Source organism: Neopelma chrysocephalum, unplaced genomic scaffold (assembly GCF_003984885.1).
Source record: "Neopelma chrysocephalum unplaced genomic scaffold, ASM398488v2 Primary Assembly neopelma1_44, whole genome shotgun sequence".
Classification (NCBI taxonomy): Eukaryota; Metazoa; Chordata; class Aves; order Passeriformes; family Pipridae; genus Neopelma; species Neopelma chrysocephalum.
In genome coordinates, this window is record NW_020897703.1 from 22287332 (window position 1) to 22308416 (window position 21085).

Below are 21085 nucleotides of genomic sequence, written 5' to 3' on the forward strand. Positions count from 1 at the left end.
CCAATCTGTCAGTAAAAAAATTCCTATTAAATTAGAGAATGAATGATCCTAAAATATGAGTCAGAACTGCACAACCCAGCTTTCATTGGGTCAGGCTTGAAGGGTCTTTCTTAAACCACAGTCTAATATATACTCACCCAAGTTTCTCCTGTGCAAAAATATTGGTTTACCAAATGAGGCCCCAAACTCTGACTCTCTCCTTCCTTAACTGAGCTCCTGCTGCAGTACTGTAAATATTACCTAGGGAGTTAGAAATTTGTTCTTTCACCCCTATGGCACTATCTTTTTTTTCCATCCCTTCCCTAAGTCTTCTCCTCTGAAAGCCCCCACACTTTGCCCTGTGCCTTTATAGAAATAGCAAAAGTAATAAACTTTCATTTCCCTCTACAAACATTATGAAACTGCTTAATTATTAAAATGTCTGTGTTGTTTCACTGGAGGGAAAAAGTCAAGCTCTGTGTGTTCTAACTGTTTGTTTTCTTCTCAGTTTCCTTGGCATAGGGTTCTCCTTTTATATATATAAGCTTAAGCAAACATTTCTCCAGACTCAGCATTCAAAAAAGTTCCTGGTGAACTAAAGCAGTTGAGAATAACAAATCTGAATGTTTCAATGGAGACATGATGAGGGGAGGTGGTTTCATTTTATGGTAAGGCATCTGCAGGACATCTATGAATCTCTGGAAGTGGAAGAATACAGTTTCCTTTTTAAATCAGAAGAGTTGCAGTTAAAAACCTTCTTGAACCTGTAGCTGAGCTCCAGACAATTGCAGAAAGCATTTTCTAATCAAGACTTAGCTGTTGCTGTAATAAACTGTGGTTCATGACATCTCTGTGGCTGCCAGGCCCTTCCACAGGGCATTCAGTACAGAGCAGCTGTGCAGATAGACTGTGCAGGTAGGGCTGCCTCCCCCACCTTACCACAAGCACCTCACAGCAGTGATGCAGGATATCAGCTCCTGTCTGGAGAAGCAGCCTCCTGCAAAGAGCTCAGGCTCTTACCTCTTGCCCCAAACCACTCCTGCTCATGCTGGGAACTGCCTGCAGGAGCTGCAGGCAAGAGAGAGCTCTCAGTACCATCTCTTGATGAAAGCTGCCAGCACTAAGGTTGAAGCTCCTTTTCTTTCTGGCTTTTCAAGGCCCCTCAGGTTCTGCTCCAGCAGATGGGCAGCACAAACATGGTGATTCTGGTGTATCTGGAGCCAGCATATGCAGGGGATTTGAGTGTACTGCATGGCTCCATTCCAAGTGTCAGCCAGCCTGGGAGGGGTTCCAGCCACAAACAAGTTCAGGACAAATGGCCAAAGTCTTTTTTCAGCCTGGAGAAAGTTGGCTTTGTGAAACATGCCCAGTGAAACCTGGACATATGGTGGCTTTAGCTGCAGAGAACTTCATGTGCATAATCCGCCTTCCCGCACTTCTGTCAGTGACAGCTGGGAGGTCACTATAATTATCCTGAATATGGATGCTGAGCGGCACTGAGCGCTTGTCTGTTTGCGGGAAGAGAGAAAATCTGTTTGCAAACGGCTTGTAGCTTAATGTCTTCAAAGTGTATCTGTCCCTTCTCGCTCATAAGGACCGTGCACTCAAAGATCAGGCAGAGGATTAATGAAGTGGATACTCATCTACTTGAGGTTTTGCTAAAGCTGAGTCAGTAAACCCGATTAGTCGGCGGGATGTCCAGGCAAGATTAATTTGGGATTGGAAATAGGCTGGTAAAGAAATGCTGGGTGTGTTTCTCCTCCTCTGTCAGGCCTGTGAGCGGGTTTCATGCATGTGGGACGTGGTGTGACCAAGTGGCTGGTCCACGAGGGAGGTTCTCAGCATTAAGTGGGATGAAATGTATGCATTACTCTCTAAGGAAAAACAGAAGGGAGATCACTTTGTTCTCTCTTTGCACTGCTATTTTATCAGAACTTCAGTCCCTTCTCTATTAGAGATTTATTTGTCTGTACTCTAACTTGGACTCTTGATGAGACTGGGGAATTTTAAATTAGATAGACACACTAAAGGGGTCATACAATTTCCCAGATTGATGCATGAGAGCTAAGTCCAGTTCAGTTATTAGTAACACCCAAAAGATACTAAAAGAAGCCCAGAAAGGATCCAGATTTAAGGCCAAGAAGACAGCGGAGTTGTCCTACATACTAGAGGCAGGGCACATCATCCTGTGTGCACTACTCAGGTTATAGCAATGCAAATTTTTCAGGATCAAGAAGTTTTGTGGATGGTGGCAATCAGAATGGGAAGTGCACTTCCAAGTATGTCCCTCAAAACTACATTTTTGTGTCAGTCATTCCCTTGGGGGGCAGAAGGCTGGAGGACCTAAGGGGGCTGACACTAAAGGCCAGTAGGCACTGTGGTGTTCCATAAGCAACTCCCAGGGTGACAGTTTACAGAAGGACTTTCTGTACCCAGGACTTTCTCCAAATAATTATTAAACTTTCCAGGAAAGTTCAGTTATACAGAGTACATACAAAAGCATGATGTGGTGACCTCTGTGAGAGAACACGGCACTCCCTGCCTCAGAATTTGTCCTTAAAATGTCCAGTACCTTCAGGCAAAGAGAACTGGGGATTCCTACCTGCATTTAACTCTGCTCCTACTCATTGTTACTAAAGGTCCTTTAAAATGGATAATGTTACTTGCTCTCAGCTTTGCAGGCTTACTGTGCAAGCAAGGGACTGTAACACAGAGCAGCAGGATGGCATAAGGAAGAGGTGTTTTTAATTCCTGACCTGTTAACAACCCATACAGCTAATTGAAATATTTTGTACAGGTGTGTTTGGACAGAATGTGTTGATGTTTTGCTCTCTTAAACCCAGAGGGCGTTTTTAGGATCTGCTAATATCCTATTTCAATACTTTCAATACCAGTACTTGAATGAACTCTCTGATCATGGAATCACAGAATGGTTTGGGTTAGAAGGGACCTTAAAGATCACCCCTCTGCCTTCCACTAGATCAGATTGCTCAAAGCCCCATGCAGCTTGGGTTTGAACACTTCCCAGGAAGTGGCATCGACAGCTTCTCTGGGCAATCTGTTCCTATGCCTCACCACACTCACAGTGAAGAATTTCTTCCTTATATCTAATCTAAACCTGCCTTCTTTTGGTTTCCAGTAATTACCCGAGAGCAAGAATAATGACTCCCAGAATACTGTGCAAAATCAAAATTCCCTCCAAACCATTTGCCATCATCTGTCAAATAGAGGTATTTTCCATAAAATCTGAAGGGGTACAGATCTGGATAGAACAGACTGATAGTGAACTGTTGTTCCTGCTTGGGGAGGAGACTTTCTGGGTTACCACAAAGCTTTAGAAAACAGAGGACTGAAACACGGCTCTCTGCCCTGATGTCTTCCTGCAACAGTCCCTGGAGGAAAGTATCATTTCTGAATCATTGAGCCTGCAAGTTAAATGAGCTGTGTTGTGTGATCTGTGCATTCAAGAATGGGATCACTTCTTACATGATATGTGCAACGCCGCAGGCTGCTCTTAGAGAAGTGACACTCCTGGACAAAAATGGTTCAGTGTTTCTGCTTTCCAGGTCTTGCTATTGTACAGATATTAAAGAATGGAAGAGGCACAGAATACACCATTTATTGTGCACTGCAGTGAAGCTCTTCCCAGTCACACAGCCAAGTTTAAAGCTAAATTCAAATGAAAAGCAATTCATTTCAATAAATTAAAGTTTGCAAAAGATAACACTTTCCAGACAAAGCTGCTGAGGCACACGATTTCCTCATCATCTTTGGAAGGAGAAGGTCACTTGGGAAGAGGTGAATGAAAATTAGTCAAGAGTGTCTGTCCCAAAACCCCTCACAGGGAACTGGACCAGATTCAGCTTTGGTGGTAAAAAATAGCAAGGGACGTATGTTCTGCCAGCTGCCCTTTCTCCCTCCCTGCCATCAGAGGATTCTCTAGTACCAAATTTAAGCCTTTTTCCTAAGAATAATTATCAGGTAGAAAACCCTATGGACTGCTCCCAATTCCTCAACTACAACTAATCAGGTCCCTCACTTACAGAAGTGCACAAGGTGCCATTACTGGGGGTGACAAGATGAAACTACCCCTGGAGAACTGACAGGGCTTAGCCCACTGCTGGTTTTGGCCAGCCTGTTCTCTACCCTGCTCTCTCATTACATGCACTAGTCAATGGCCATGCCACAAGCAGACAAAGGTCTCTTAATCACTAACTGGGAAATGCTGGGACACCTTTTCCTGTTGCCTGGACCATAAAGCACCAGGAAATCTGTCAGGGAAGATCTGGTCTGCTGATGTTTCTTCCAGCAGTGCCATAAAAGAACCTCCAAAAACTGGAATGTTAGAAGGACGTCTTGCAATCGCTCCCTGTTTCTGGAAGGTTGGTGCCCAGGGCTGGCTGGCAGCTGATGGAAATGGGAATGTGTGGTACAGACCCAGCAGTGGATGCTGCAGGGAAGGAGCCATTTGTGCAGGGGACAGGCAAAGTGCCAACAGGTCGGTTGGAAAAGCGAGGTTGCATGTGTGCATTAAGGGCGAGTGAAGTGGGAGAACTTTTTAAAGCATCATAAGGCATTTCCCATTGAACAGAAGTCCTTTATTGAGCAGAGGAAATGGAGATGGGATTCAGGATGAATTTTTAAACCATTCTTGTCCACAACAATGCAACAATAATGAGGGAATCCTATTTCTTCTTGTGCTTGTCCCCACGGTGATCTTACTTGGCCCGTCTACTGCTGGAGCCTTGTGTCTAACATTGCCTGGAAGGTGTTTAGGGCTCTGAACACATCTGGTTGTTGCATAAAGTCCCCAGCTACTTTAAACTAGTATTAATTCAAGACCAGCATGAAGAAGAACTGAGGTCAGTCTGTTTTTCAAAGGAAAAATCTCTTGGACAAGTCTAAGCAGATCACCCTTCTGCTTAGAGAAGGAGAGTAAAACCCAGTTTAAAGCACGAAAGCACACATGCAGCCCTAGTGACCTCCCGGGAAAGATTGTGAATTGAAACTTGTCTATGTGTTGTTCATTCAGAAGTGATTATGTCAACACAAATGCACTTATTTTTCTATGCTACTTTTCTAAATATCTCTTTTAATTACCTTGGTTTGAGATAGCATTTGATAGCATCTAACAGCTGACCAACCCTGATCGGCACCTCTGATTACAAGAGACTAGTCAGGGTGGGAAAACAGAAGTTTTGCCTTATTTGCTCTAGAGCATTTATTATTTTTATGCTTGATCCAAAGCCCACTGGAGTCCAAATGAAAGTTTCCATTTCTTTAGGCTTTAGTTCAATACCTTTGCCAGTAGCCATTTAGTCACAGCCTGACTGCTAACATATGTAATGAAAACAAGTCTTGCAACTAGATGCTTAACAGTATTTGTGGGCAGCAGGGGCTCAGCAGAGACTTTAATGCTGGAGAAAGAGGCTTTCTAGGTCACTCCTGAGGTAATTTGGCAGGGTAAAGACTAGTGGCATGAGTGCGCAAATGGTGTTGTCCATCTGGCATGATTTGCCCAGACAGACTGATTCTAAAATGACCTGAATGCAGCAAACTGTCCCCTAGCAAACCATGATGCTGATATTCCTTGCCTGGATGTACAATAACTTGTGAATGCAGCTTGTTAGAGCTGAGGCATGCAGTCTCTGAAAAACATAAACCTGCAACCAGGTTTTGTTACAGCCATTAAAATGGATTAACTCCTACACAGACAAAGTTGGTTGCTCTATTTATTTTTCCCTCTGTTTTCATGTGTATTAACTTACTCCCTGCAATCCCAGTGGAACAGAAATCAAGCATCTCCTCATTAAAATTCAGACCTATTAATTTTGGCATCCTCTATGCAATAAGCAGCTTTATTTCAGATTGCACATAGCCTACATTTTGTACCATAAAAAGCTTTACAGAATAAAGCAAGATATATAGCGGCCAAATAAAAGATGAAAGGACCAGGTTGAGCCTTTCAGGCACTGGGGTTTTTTGGGTGGAAGGTCAGCCAGGACTTTCTGGTCATTATTAACAGAACAGGGGTTTTAGGTTCAGAGTTTTTATTAGAGTCTTTTCCCTACATTAACAACAGTAAACAAAAAATTGAGGTCTTGATTTTTGTGTAAAATTACTAACTAGCCACTGGTGACATCCTTAGAAATGGCCCCTAATGTTTATCAAATATACAGGTTAGAAACAAAACAAGACTCAGGTGGCCTGGATCATGAGGGGAATCACTTAATTAACCCGGGGGAGATGTAAGGGAGAGAGAGAAGCTGCAATTGAATTAAATTTCTATTTTGGAAGAAAGGGGGGGGAGGAAGAGATAAGAAATTGTATGTTGGGTTTTTGTTTTATTTTTTCCCGTTTTGCTGCTTGTTGTGTAAATGAAGCTTTTCTCACTGCTCCTGACTTATATCACCTTGGATAGGCTTGGACCATGAACAGGTTTGTTGATTTTTTTACACTGTTTTTCTTTTCCCTGGGCTACAGTTTCTGTCTCTGTGTGTGTTCCAATGTAAACTGTTAACTTCTGTTGTTCTTTTGCACAAAGCAAAAACAAGCAACTGAATTGTTTGCAAGAGTACTCAGGAACAGTCTTCCTGATGGAATGTTGATATGTGTGTGTTCAGCAAATCATGGTATCAGAGGGATCTGTAAGCACGGCCAGCTCTTGCTGGTTACAGTGCAGTTTTGTAAGTTCTCTAAGCTTAAATCTGTAAACTTTGTATGAAGAATCATGTGACAGAAATAGATATATTTATTAAAAATGTATTCTGTTTTTGAGCTGAGGACATCATGACTCATTCTCACCTGGTTCTTAGATGTTGTCCCTCATCTGTGAAGTTGCTTTCTGAAAGCCACTTGATATGGCTGCTCCTGACTTTGTTTCTAGCACTAAATTATCTATGGCACATACTCAATAAGTAGTTGCCATAATATATGATATGTTTTCCTTTGTTTTTATGGATAATATGGACTGATCCTCCAAACACAGCCTCCAGCTTTTTGACTGACTATCCAGTTTGTTGGCTCCCATGTGATTCTCCAAATATAATACGTGAGATCAGTCAGTCACCAACTCCAGACTAGCAGGGAGATTACTTCTAATGAAGGCAAACCATTCTTGGCATTTAACAACTTCTGTTTCAGAACGTGGATTATCAGTTTAACAGTCTTCTGAAGCATTATCCCTGTGTTTTCCCTTATGACTTGAGATATACAAATGTAACCTTTGGTGATAATAGACTTTTGCAGATGCAGTCCAACAATCACAGGTCCCCACCCTGCTTATTCTTTGTCATAGTGTTTCATCCTTGTTCATCTCCACGAAGTATTTTATTCTCATCATAATCCACAGACTTTCTCAGTCCCTTTCTGGAGAGAGGAGACTTGAAGAGGAGACTCATACAAACAACAGACTCTATGAAACAAAGCTGGTTTCTGTAAACCAACATACATTCCCCTCTGTAGGATACTAGGTAGCCTGAAGTTTGTCTCTGGATTTTCATGGTTGTTTCTCCTTGTGTAAAATTACTTGTAGGATATAAAAAATGCAGAAGTGTTATTGCTTTATACTATGATCGTGCTTTATTGTTTTAAATTATGCCGAACCTGTGGTCCTTCACTTTTCAGTACTGAGACCCAGAAAATGATTGTAGTTTTAGGCAGCTCTTGGAGGACAACATAAAAATTTGTTCTGGTGTGACTGTAGATGGCAACTACATCAGCTATGTAGGTCTCCAATGCTTATTTTGAAAGGTACTCACAGCATTTTTCTCTAGAGCTTACCTTCACAGATTGGGATACTTATGCTTCAAGCCAGCTATAGGAAACTGTATACAGTATAAATTTCATCAGGCATCACCAGCAACATAACATTGGAGTGGCAGTAGATGTATAAATGAACCTGGTTTTGTGGTATCTAGATTTCACTTTAGAAACTGAAAAACTGAAAAACTATTGGCATGGAAAGCTAGTACTTACTTAAAGAGATGCTAGTAAACCATGTAAACAAGCCTGTCTGTTCCAGATCGAACTTCCTTCTTAAAAAGGAATGAGTCTCTCTGGGTGATACTGCTCTCTCTAGACATTTTAGCTGAGAGGGGATCTCTTCAAAACTTAATTCATAAGCAAGGATGCAGTACACAGTGTTGATCCAGTCATTTAAAGCTGCAAGATGTTCAGTCTCAGATCTGTGAAAAACAGCTTAATAATGTTTCTTAAAGTACTGTAAGATCCTTACAGATTGATGCAATAGAAACACCGACTGTTCAGTGGCTGAACACATTCTTCTTTTCCCTGAGAAGATAGTGTGGGATCAGCCCCCTTTCCCTCCTACACACAGACATACCATAGTGCCAAAGCAGACATATTTCACCTGGTTTGGCAGAGCAGTTGGTTTATGGAGAATGGCTTTGGTTTACTGTAGCCACTCTCTGCTTCACACTCCATATAAGACTTGATCAGCTCCCACACAGAAGCTGTTGTTTTTCTCCTGTTAAACATGTTGTCCAAGGAAAGAAATGCTGCATGTTAGAGCTATGCACGATCCCATCTTCTCATTATGACCTTTTCTTAAAGTATTTTTAAGTATGATTTTTTTAACTGAAAAAAAAACTAGATGCCACACTGGGGGGGAAGGATCTGTAGCCAGGTAGATTTTATTTTTGAACTAGGAACTCCACAGGTTGGGCCTGGGAGTCTCCAGCTCCCCAGCAAAGCACTGGGCAAACTGGCAATCAGTAGGATAACATAAAGAAAATGCTGGATTTGCAGTGGCAATGGAAAATGATCCATGCATTAACAGAATGTATCTTTCATTACTATTACCAGCATAAGTCTTCTTTTCCTAAACAGTAAAGGTGTGGATCTAAGCACTGGTAATAACACTGAATAAGGCAAGTCTTAAACAGATTGGATTCCTGTGAATTCAGTGGTCCAAACAGATCTCACTTTAACATTCATCTTTCATTTTCTCTTCATTTAATCCAGTTATTTCTATTGATAACCCTTCCTTAGAACTGGGGTGTCTTTTCAACAGACTTGAGGCGGCACAGTGGAATCTCTGGTCTGTTGTTTTTTCCTGGAGTATGTACTGTTTTTTAGAATAGCCTATGTTCTGTTTGTACCTTCCACAACTACTACTGAGATAGGAACATTTACCCTTATCTGCAGTACTAAGGACCTCCTTGGAAGGTCACAGCATTTGCAAAATACTCTCACCATGGAGCAGTGACCACCTAGGCTAACTCAGTGAAACACCCCCAATTTCTGCTTGCTGTCAAATATCATTGCCTTTGCAGTAATGATACCAGTAATTTTAAATATTCCCAAGTTAGACAGTATGATTAAGTCTGTTAAATATTACAGCACTGCCTCTAAGAATTGGCTGCTTCTCCCTCCCAAGACACACTGCTCCCAACTCTGAAGGGAAATGGTGATAATTAACTATTATGAAGACATGTGACATCTTAACTCACTAAAGCTACCTTCGTTTTAGGAGAGCCAGCTAATTGCAGGACCAAAGCTCTTAAAAATAAAGGCTACATTACTTATAGATAATGAACAATTGTTATGATAGAAAGCTTGGCTCATATGCACTGGCAAGAAATCCCGGGCTAGACAATGAACTTATGTTTGTGACTTTAATTTCACCAAATGGCATCTGTAATACAAGTAGACCCTAATGCAGTGTAAAATGCAATGTGGTATAGGGTCTCTCTGCACAGTGTGGATAGACCTGCAGCAGTTTTAAATAGCTGTAGACTACTTGCAGGACCACGGAGTTCAGCATGAATAGATTTCACCAGAATCTGTAAGTGCTTTTGCTTCTCGAATCTCTGCTGCTGGCATCCAGATTTTTCCACTACCATCCACGTTCACCTGGATATCACAGAATCATCAAGGTTGGAAGAGATCTTCAAGATCCTCTAGTCCAACAGTCAACCTAGCACCACTGCTGTCAACCCTAAACTATATCCCCAAAATGAATATGTGTTTGCTAGTCTCATCAAAGATTGCAAAGTACTTTCAGATCAAGGATTTTTTGATGATTACACTTTAAGGAGTCCTGCTTGAGGGAAAGATTTTCTCTTTTACTTCACAGGATGCTCAGTCTTTTATCATCAACTTCTGCTACACCCAGATAGAGCTGAGGGAGCTTGTACAATCAGTCCCTGGAACTGAAAATGCAATAGCAAAATGATAAAACCCTGCATATTTTCCCTTTTCCATGTCTGCCACCACAAACAGGCTGCCTAAGTTTTAGGCAGATCTAGACCAGCAGATGAATATTTCAAAAACTCTGGAAACAGAAGTCAGTCCCACAGAGTTGTGTAGCTAGCCAAATGCCTTACAGCCTCTTTGCTGCCTTCTAAAACACAAGCTTTTCATCCCTGACCAGTTCTAAACTGTGCTACATTAGGAAGAAAATATCTTCCCAGATCCTCTAAAGATTCTGCTTTACTTTGATCTATATACCTGCCAATACCAACAACAAAATTACTTATCTTTTCAGTCCTTCTTGAATACTGAGGTTTGAAGGTTTGATTTGAGGCCAGAAATAGAATCCCCTATTCCCACAGCTGTGTTTCTGAATGTTCATCCTTTATTATGCTTGTCTATATCACCCATCTTGAGCAGGCAGCACAAGGTATGTATTTATCTTTAAGAACATATGCATACCCCAGGGATAAGCTAAATTGTTGCAAATAGATCATCTTTTTCGGCAGAAGAGGTTTAACAAGGAGATGTGAAGCTTTTTATTCTATTTCTTCTTACACATGGCTTTGATTATCAGCATAAGACTGGCATTCCAGCCAAACCATGTCACGAAAACCCACTACACAAAGGAAAATGTGGTTTCTAACCTGTGCTATCTCAGCCTGTAGCAAAATCCTAGGGTACAGGCAAAATTAACAGTCCTATCCCACATCAGCTGGAAGATGTGAATGTTCCGTCTGGGATGAAACTGTAAGACAAGAAGTGGGAATCGGACATGCAAGGATATGTTATCCATATTGGCTGATATCTTCCCTTTTCAGCAACTGAAATTGCCGAGATGGCAACAGCTTTGAGCTTTTGCTCAATGCTGTGCACACTTCAATCCCACTGTCGCTGGGCTATTAGCTGCAATTTGGAGATGTGCAACTTGTTCAGAGTGACAGGTTGGAAAGCCATTTTGCCATAAGCTTTTCTTTCCCTTCAGTGCAGTAAGATAACCATTTAAGTACGAACAGGCTTGACCTTTCACACCTGTCAAGAACATAATTGGTCCCTTAATCCATCATTTTTCAATGCATTGTCTGCTGCCTTCTGCTGAGTTGGAAGTACCTCCAGAACAGGCCACTGTAAGTCACCTTAACAGAGGTATTTTCAAGGCATATGTTTTGCTTAAGAGCATTGCACTGCTTCTGCACATGCTCACCGCTCATTACTGAAGCACTAAGTCAGCAACACTGAAAACCAGGCCAGGGAGCTGCACCAAACAGCAGGTTGACATGTCGTGCCCTTTCTCCACAAGATTTTCCCCAGATCTGCCAACACATATCGCTCCAGGATCTTTTTGCTCTCTAATGTTTCCTCTGTTATTCATCAGACTTCTCTGTCCTCATGCCTTGTAAAAACCCCTAATGTCTACACTGTCCAGTCCCATGTTTATCATGATTGCTTCCATAGGTAATTGGCTGATGATCCATGTCCTGCAGACTTTAAAATCTCTTTCTTCCTGCTATCAAGGTTACTCTATAGTCATACACTCACACAGTGCATTTTCCTAGTCCCTGACTCTTGCAGTGTTTCTTCCATCTGACACCGGGAACACGCAACGTTGCATAAACTTGGGCCAGAATTACAAGGCTCTTCATGGTACTCTCCATTAAAGCTCATTTCTAGAGGCTGGATTACGGCAAAACTTGCCTAAAAGGGCAGATAAATCAGGTAAATCGACTTCGTAGAGAAAGGAGATGTCGGGAGGAGAAATATATATATCTTAGACTGGTGGATGCTCACTGACTGACCACATTTACTTTGGAAATCACATAAGCAAAATAGACTGTGAGACCACAGAAATCATTAAGCAAAATGAATGACTTTGAGTTCTGTACTTAAACGTCAACATTTTTCCTAATGTAGCAGCAAGACTTCATATACAGAGGTTAAGTAATAGAGGCAAGTGATGGTAGGCACCTATATGTCTTATGGTAAAACATTTGAGAGAACTCATACCGTATTCCTGGGTCAGTAATGTAGAGCATGTCCTATAGCACCACCTAGCAGGCTAATTTAAAATCCATATCCCTGGATCCCTGACTATAACGATGTGCTTGTGCAACACAAACAGGGTGCACTTCAGTCTTCTTTCACCTTCCTTGTTGTAACAGCTGCTTCTTGAAGTCAGAATCCTGCCAACATGGTGATTAGTGAAGTTAGGGTCTCTGCTTTTCAGTCATTTATTATAAATCTCTTAAGAGAAATGCAATGGTGTGCCGGATTCTCGACTCCTTGTGTAAGAAACCATTGTTTTCTAGACCTGTCCAGCTGGTACAGAAGGCAGAAGCACTAATCAGAAAGGCTTCACAAACCTACCCAACCCTCCCTCCATATTCACCAGGAGGATATTTAACTCTTAGTGACTCTCAGGCTTTTAAAACCCATCATCACACTGTGTATTTTGGTTAGTGAGGAGTCTGGTCTCCAGTTGTCCATCATCACCTGCATGCATTTCTTCTTTGTACATTTGCATGAAGTACTAATACTATTGCCAATTTACAAATTGTAAGTTTTCGGCAGATGAAGCTCCATGCTGAGACTGCAGAGCCATGGCTACAACAACCCTCTGCTGATACAAAGTGGAAGGTGAAGCTCTCCTCTGGTAGTTTTTTTTTGTTTGTTTGTTTTCCTCTGGTTGCCTCTTATCTTGTTAAAGCCTTGGCACTTCTCAGACTTTTCAATGCTCCCATTTGGCTTGATAACCTGATAGAAAACGACCCCTTTTTGTCTGTCACTATGTTTTCTGCTGATAGTGAGGCAGAAGTGGTGCACAAGAAGGGCTGATGGATGACAGACCTGGCAAAAAGTAAGTGGCTCAGAAGGCAGAGAATATGGGATCTTTCCTCTGACTACTCCCTTTGGGTGGCAGCAAACTATTCCTCTGCCTTGCCATACTGCATAAAACCATAACCTAAGGGTAGAACTGTGCCCTCTCATGAAGGAGTGTGTTTTCTTAGCAAATAGTAACTTGTTTATTGGAAGTTAAAACCAAGGTTGTCATTACCAGCCTCTGTTCACAACAGGGAGGGATACTGGCTATGCCTAGCCACATCTGTTTAGCACTAGCATTTCCAAAATGCAGGAGATCATCTAGTAGAAAAAAAGATAGGATAACTATCTTCCTTAGGATACTTTCATGAAAGTCCTAAAGAAAAAAACCCCGAATTTGAATGAGAAAACTTTTAAGTATTTAGTTTATAATCTCAGTCCTTTCCTGTGAACTCAAATCTTGACTAAAATGTCTAGGAACTAAACCTTTACTGGTTAGAAATGCTTCAATCAGAAGCTGCTACAAAGAAAGATCTGTCAAAATTAAATCATAAGTAGAAAATAACCATGGCTGACTTTTATTTCTACTCTGCTGCACTACAACGCATTTGGATTGTGACAAATGGTTGCCTCATGACTGCCTGGTGTGAAGGGACACCTAAAACCAAGCACCAAGCACCAGTGCATATTTCTCCTGTAGATGAGGTGAACCATCCCCTACCCAAATAAAATCCTACCTTGGCCAAAAGCTATTTTGTGTCCTTGTTTTGTAAGGACTGCACAAGCCAGGGGCAAGGCTGGACTTAACAGAGCCCTACCCTTGGAGGCCAGCGCTTCCGAAGGGTGCTGCTCTGCCACCCACCACCTCTTCGCTCCAGCAGACCTTTCCAGGGCTCTCTTAGTGCCCAGATTGTGGAACAAATGCAAACGGGATTATTGAGAAACTACACCGGCCACCTGCTTTAAGCAAATAGTAACTGCAAAGCAAATAAAAATCCCTGCATGTGCTATTTTCCCCCATTATGAATAACACAGAAAACAAATCCTGCATGACGGATGCCAGCAAGCACTCCTGCCCTGCAGTGGGGAGGGCAGTACCAATAATACATCTGTAATAAAGTATTTTGCAGGAAGGACACCAGGAGTTACAGCACAGAGCACAAGGACACAATCAATTTATGACTCGGGGAGAGCGGCTGCCCTTGGCGCTGCCTCCTTGCTCCTCGCCTGCGGGGCACAGGCAGCAGGTCGGGCGATCTTCGTCCCCCACCGAAACTCCTGACCCGCCCATTTAGTCAAGGCCACGGCTCAAACTCTATCCGCGCCACAACCCCGAGGCCCCTCTGAGGGGAACCGCCCCCTCCCGGCCATGGCGCCGCCGCCCGCCCCTTCCCGGCCCTTCCCGGCCCCTTCCGCCCGGCGGCTCCGCCTCGGCCCCGGGACACTCGGTAGGTGCGACCGCGGTGTGGGGAGGGTGGGTGCTTCTCCTCAGCGGGGCCTCGGGGATTCTACAGCCGATTTCAGCCGCCCCTCTCTTCTATATTTTTATTTTTCGTGACATCCCGAGCCCTGGAGGCGCCCTGTGTCCCGAGTGATAGTGTTTTAAGCTGGGCTTTCCCCTCGGCTAACGTGTGATTATAAACCAATAAATGCCATAATAACACACACCTGTTGTGGCAAAGCATGCTTAGCTATCCCCGGTTTAAGCTGTAGCTATTACAGTTCGGTGAGAATTTAAGTGCCCATAACACCACAGAGATAAATAATACTTCAGCAGCTGGGGGAGGACGCCTTGTAAACGTTGTGGTGGCTTCATGGGAACTAAATGATTAAATTTGCAGGATATGGACCGTATAAATTGCCTTGTAGTTTCCGGTTGCCTCTTCATACATAAATAGCACAAAGTTTATGAATAAAAATAAAGCTGCCATATGCAGTTAGGGCTGCAGTGGGATTTCTTCAGGAGCTAAGCGGCTGCACTGACCCTCAGGGAAGGTTTGAAAGCACAAATGCTATAACGTATCGAGGGCAATTTTCCTTCTATTTTCCTGAGTATTGACTATTATGAGAAAACAAATACTTTCTGGCATTTCCTGCTTACTCTTGCATTAGGTGTGTGGCAGGACTGTTAGGCATAATCCAGTCAAGCACATAGCCTGGCCTTCAAGGGGTCTATCCAGAAAGGTTTGAAACCATGCCTGCACAAAGGATAATTTAATTACAAAATAATAAAAAAAGATACTTAGCAACTGTTACAATTTCTATGACTGAATCAGGGAAATAGTGTTAATGCATTGAGGTGTATCCTGCCATTATGGCTGTTTAGGAGAAGTGTATAGATAAGCACAAGGTTTCCTCCTCTGCTTTCCTGTGATTTATCTGTGGGCTGCCCACCTGTCCAGATGTGCTTCCCTGCATCCCGTTGACCAGGAAGAGTATTCAGTGACCCACGTGCTAGGCAAGCCCCATTTGGTCATGCAAGAAAGGAGAGTAGAGTTTTCACTGTGGTCTGTCCTTCCCCACACTGGTGTGGACATAAGCTGAGTGGCGAATTTTCTCCTTGAAGCATTCCTAATCTTAAAAGGATGTTGGCCAGCTTTAATGAGAGGGCACTCTAACAGCAGAAACTTGGAAAGTGCTTGCCCCAGCTTCACATGCGGATCAAGTGATAGTCTCCCTACAGTCATCCTCGTAGAAGTGCTGCCCTACCCCACTGTAAATGACATGACCTTTTAAAACAGATCTAGACTACCAGGTTTGTCAAAGAGATCATAAAATTTCAAAGAGGTCGTTTGGGTTTAGTATTACCATTTTCTGGTTTTTAGCTCTCTTATCAAGGAGACTTTCTCCTGAAATTGGGTTTCATCCAAGCTCTTGGCTCTTTAGCATGTTTTTCTTAAATAATATTGTCAAACAAATCACCACCTCCGTTCTTCAGCTGAATGTAAGAATACCACCAGTTATTACACTAAGAAATACATATTAAATTATTGTATGCTTACATACATCATTGTTTTTATTAAGCACTCAGTTTGTGTTCAGTGCAGCATAAACATTAAATAAGATTATTTTTCCCCTGGTGAGTTTACAGTCTGAAAGAGCTTCATAGGAAGGAGTAGTAATAACCCATCATTAAAACACCACCTTTAAATTAATCCCTTTTTGTTTCCCTGTGGTTAATACTCGTTTGCTGTTGATCATGACTGGTGTGTCCTGGCATCTCATATAGTGCTGTTTGATGATGTTACAGACCCCAGTTGTCCACTCTACCGCTCTGTGAGACGTTCAGCGTGAGTGGAAGAAGAGAGCATATGTCTCTGTTTCAGCTGCTGCCATACAAAGCCCAGCAGCATAGCTGAAACCCACCTTTGATAGTACTCCACAGTAAGACTTTGGTTGTGGTATCAAAGCACAATTTCCTTCTGCCACCTTGGCTTCCTGTAAGGACAGCTGGAAATACTCATGTCTTTAACAGCTGCAGCAAGATTCTATGAAGCACTTGTGTTAAAGCCCTGAGAGAAGAGACTCTGCAGATGCAAACAGGGGCATCCAGTTTTCACTGATTTCTGTTGGGTTTAGGCACCCAGTTCACTTCTGTGTCTTCACAGTAGCATCATTTTAGGGTGGAATTCTGTAGTCAATAGAATTAAAAAAAAAAAAAAAAGATGGAGCTTTCCAGAGCAAATCATATGGCTTGGACCATAAAAAGAACTCATGCTCCCCAAGGGAAACAGGACTCTTGAACTGAAGGAGTTGGCAGGTTTGAAAGTTTTTAAGTTTATTTGCTTATTTAAAGAGTCACAACAAGTCTGCCCTGAAACAATTTCTGTTCCAGTTTATGCTCTGGATTGCACATTGTATTTGTCAGAGAGATTATTTCAGAGACAAATTTTTTTAAAGTAGCTGCTGAAAGCATGCTGCTTTCTGAAAATAGCTTTTTGCTGAGTAAGCTAGAACCACTGCCTGGAAATTGAAATCTGAAAAAAAAAAAACCAAAAAACTAGAAAAAACACATACTTTGTTTTGGGTTTGGTTTTATTGGTGGTTCTTGGTTTTGGTTGTTTTTTTTTTTAATAATGAGGTTGACTATCAATTAGAACAAACTTATAAAGGAAAATTCTGTCTCCTGAAACTTTTCAAATCAAAATGTGATCCTGTTTTGGAAGTTGTAGTTAAATTCAAGAATTTAGTGTTCAGGCTACTGATTAAAATTTTTGGAACTCTACTGTAGAGGATGTTAGTGTAGATGGATCTAATTATTGGCTCTTTCTGACCTCAGTATCTGTAGACTGTGTAGTGGAGAGCAAGAGTAGATTGTGCTAGCAAGGACTAGACAAGTATGTTGGGTAAATACAGAGTGTGTATTGATTGCTGGAGAAGAGGAAGTGTCGTGGCTTTAGTATTGTCTTATTGCGGTAAATTGATTTATTGGAGGAGAGGGAGAAGTTAATTCTTCATATCAATCATCCTGTGTTTCAAGGCCCCAAAATTAATGTGAACCACTTTCTCTATAAAGGTGTTTTGTGTTTTGTTAATGTAAAGGAATATTTTTGCTTTGGGTTTTTTTTTGTTAGTTTATCTTTTTTTTTTTAAGTGCTAGAGAGATGAGAGAGCTATTTATGCACACTTTAATTCCTGATTTTGTGTTATAAGCAGGTTAGGATTTGACTATGGCAGTGCGGTTCCTGCAGAAGACATCTGTGTGGTTAAAGAAGCACAAGATCACTGTGTTGGCCGTTTCTTGCATGGGACTGTTTGGCACAAACCTTTCCTATCACGTGTTTCCTGAGCAGACGTTCAAACTGTTGCACGAGTGCTGGTCAGAGGGGCAGCCAGCTGAGCTTTCAGAGAGGCTCTGTGGTGTGTTTCAGGATGTCCTTCAAGATACTGATGCGAAGTCCACTGACTCCTACAGAGCCTTTGCAGCTTCTGGCTTCCACCCTGTGAGTGCTGGAATTCCCTGGCTGCCTGCAGGCTCTTTGGTGGGCATCCCACCTAACTTTGATAGCACAGATGAGGATAAAAAAGGAATAGTCAACCATGTTGTTGTGATCAATGGCAAGGAAGTAGACTGGGAAAGCAGTGAAGGTGTTGCTTTGAGGGAAGCTCTCACGTTTTCACTCCAAGCTCAGAAGTTTGCCATTGCCAGAGAAGTTGTGTATTTGCAGAATGGCAGCCCTTTAAAAAGTGCAGTTGTGGCTCCAACTTGCTTAGCTGGTACATTTCTCTGTACAAGAGGTATAAAGCTCCTTCTGGGTTTATCTCATGGCCCTGTGATACTTCGCAGCCTCTGTAACATCGTAACTGCAGCTGGTGGCCTACTCTGCTATTACCTCTCTTGCGAAGCTCTGACCTATCACCTGGACTGCAAGGCTGACAGAAGGGCAGCCATGGTTTCCAAAGACTACGCCAGAGGTGGGGTGGAATTTTATGATAAAATCTTGTCCCGCAACAGGATTCTTCGTGCTCTGATGGGCACACAAGGGATGAAAATGTATGCCCCCAGTGGTAACCTTTTCCCAAGGCACTGGTTCAGAATAAAGTATACCCCATACACTTACCGGAGAAATTTGATTGTTAATATTTTAAGAGAGCTCCCGGCATAGGATGGGAGTGCTTGAATTTTAAACTTGTGAATTATGTATTTTGAAGCACTGCTGTGCTGCCTCTTTTTTTTTTCCCTCTGTATATTCATTAGAATTTCGGGGTTTATTTTTGCATATAGTTTGGAAGGAGTTCTTGCACATTCCCTGAATAAAGAATTCTCTCTTAAAATATTAAAGAGTTGCTTCAGAAGTGCTCTGTTCTGTGTGCATCTCAAATCACAAGACTGCTGAGGAGGGGAACTTCTCAGACACTGATATGGAAGTTCTGCTGTGCTGCGCTGCCTTCCTGCCAGTTCGGTCTGAAAAATGGAGAGGGGCAGGTGCAATGGAGAGTTTTGGGAGCATAATCATTTAAACTGGGTGTTTGTGTGTGTGTTTGCTCTTCCTCCTATGGAACAACACAAAGATGTTTAAAAAAACTGGGCAGCCTATATTGTGCAGTTGCATAAATACCAAGGCACAATGTTTCTGTTCTGTGTAAGTTCTTGTGCCACATAAATTCTTATGCTGCAATCATCAATCTTCAGTAGGACACAATAGTTATGATGCAGCTCATACCAGTACAGATAGATTATTACCAGCACCTGCATCATTTGCTTAAATCTAACTCTGCTGTCTCCAGGACATGGTTACTGCAGTGTGTATATCTTGAATGTTTCCCAGGAGTGGTAGTTTGTAACATGACTGTCATGGGTTGGTTGTTTCTCACAAGTGAGATAAGCGTGTTCAGGAGAGGTTTGTCTGCTTGCTTTGGTATAGGTTTTGTTTAATTAAGAAATACATGTAGATGTATGTCACCTCTTATGTCAAAGAAGGCAAGGTACAAGACACAAGTCTGGTGTTTGGTGCAGAAACTGGTGAGATCTGTGATGAAGGAAATCGTTCCCCTGTTTCAGACTAGCTTAAGATTTTGTCTGGCAGAACCAGGCTTTGCCCAGGATTACTAATCTTCTGGAAAGGTCTTTAACTTTCCATTATAGCCTCACCTTGAAGCTTTTATGTGATTTTCAAGATGATAGTTCTCAAACTTTGTGGTTCCCTCTTTTCTGTGTTTGTATTGCAGTCGTTCCAATAGCCCTCCCCGGTGACATCAGAGCAGTTCTCCTCTTCTCACCTCTGTTGTCATTCCTACCAGAAACTTCTACTGTTTTGTGCCTTCTCAATCACAGACTGAGAGTCACTGTGTGACTTTCCGAGTGTCCTCTCTGCCCTGGCTTTGTCCTTTCTTCATCTGCTGCAATAAGAACTGTCACGCCTGTGTTTGCTCAAAGCATTATTGAGTTCTGTTTTCCTTTTGAATCATGGGGTGACATAAAGTTGATATTCTGGCTGCTGGAGCACTGGTGTTGCTTACATTATGTATAAGATATTTGAGTTTCTGATGAAGTAATCTGTGTTATGTTTCTGGACTACTACCTATCACTTACACTTGTCTTTAAAGTGTCAAGTCATGAGATGCCTCTGAGGTGCTTTTCTGGCCGTAGGGCATAAAATTATTGTTCTTGTGACCTTTGTGAAAGAGTTTGACAAAATTTCCTGGTCTGTGGAATAAAAAGAGACTTTACCTTTTGGCAGGGGTCTTTAAAAGCTTTGGGCTAAGTTTTATTTGACTTGTCTTCCAGGTAAATCCAATATAAGAGGTCATAGAAGTTTACTGGTAGAGTGACGTCATGACTCAAGACTGAAATATAACTCCTGGTTTATAAAGCCCATGAGTTCACACTCTTTCAGACAGGTCTGAACTCTATGCAATGTACTCAGAGAGAACTTGGCCCACTTGGTTTATGTGGTTTAAGGCGCTGCTACTACATAAAGAGTTCAGAGAGGAAACCGAGGCTGCCTTGGAGATTTACAGCAAGTAGCAGTTTAAAAGACATTAAATTAAAGAAATCTAGTTGTGTCTTACTGCTCCTTACTGTTGCTTTTCATCAAGATGCCTGCAGCTACTGCTGTTATTTAACATTCTCACGTTGTAAAGCCCCAGTGATGCTAATGGGTTTTGCAGTTGTGCACTTTGCTTGAGTCTTACAGCTGGATTCTCCAAGAAGCTCCACATATTTATAAATGCTGTGTCCCATTTACCCTTCTTTGAACTTGCTGTGGCATATTGGTGTCAGTAAGGAAGGGCTGGCTAGTATTAAGACATATGCCCTTTCTTTCCAAAGAGAGATTTTTGCCGAGGGCTTACAGACCTCCATCTCTGTATAGTCAAGCTCCTATTCTGTCACCTTCTGTGTAATCTGGAAGCATAGTGCCATACTGTCAATATAAGGGAAATGGGAGTTGAAATCACAACTGATAAGTAAAATTTCCCTGAACTTTGGGAAGGTGCCAGTTGTCCTGGAAAAGATTTTTATCATGTGTGTTTGTTGCTGGGTAGTTATTGCTTGCAAGACCACCCGCTGTTTGGCAAGTAAGAAAAGCACAGCTCAAATCCATGGCCATGACAATACTTTTGCAAAGCCCTT

At 42.1% G+C, this 21085-nt stretch overlaps 1 protein-coding gene across 1 annotated transcript; it reads left to right on the forward strand.

Annotated features, from left to right (window-relative positions):
• Positions 1-14401: 14401 nt before the first annotated feature.
• Positions 14402-18793, forward strand: TMEM177 (transmembrane protein 177). Its single transcript, XM_027678929.1, has 2 exons — positions 14402-14459; positions 17668-18793. The coding sequence occupies exon 2, from the start codon at positions 17682-17684 to the stop codon at positions 18615-18617; it is 936 nt and encodes a 311-aa protein (XP_027534730.1). The 5' UTR covers positions 14402-14459; positions 17668-17681; the 3' UTR covers positions 18618-18793.
• The last annotated feature ends 2292 nt before the right edge of the window (positions 18794-21085 follow it).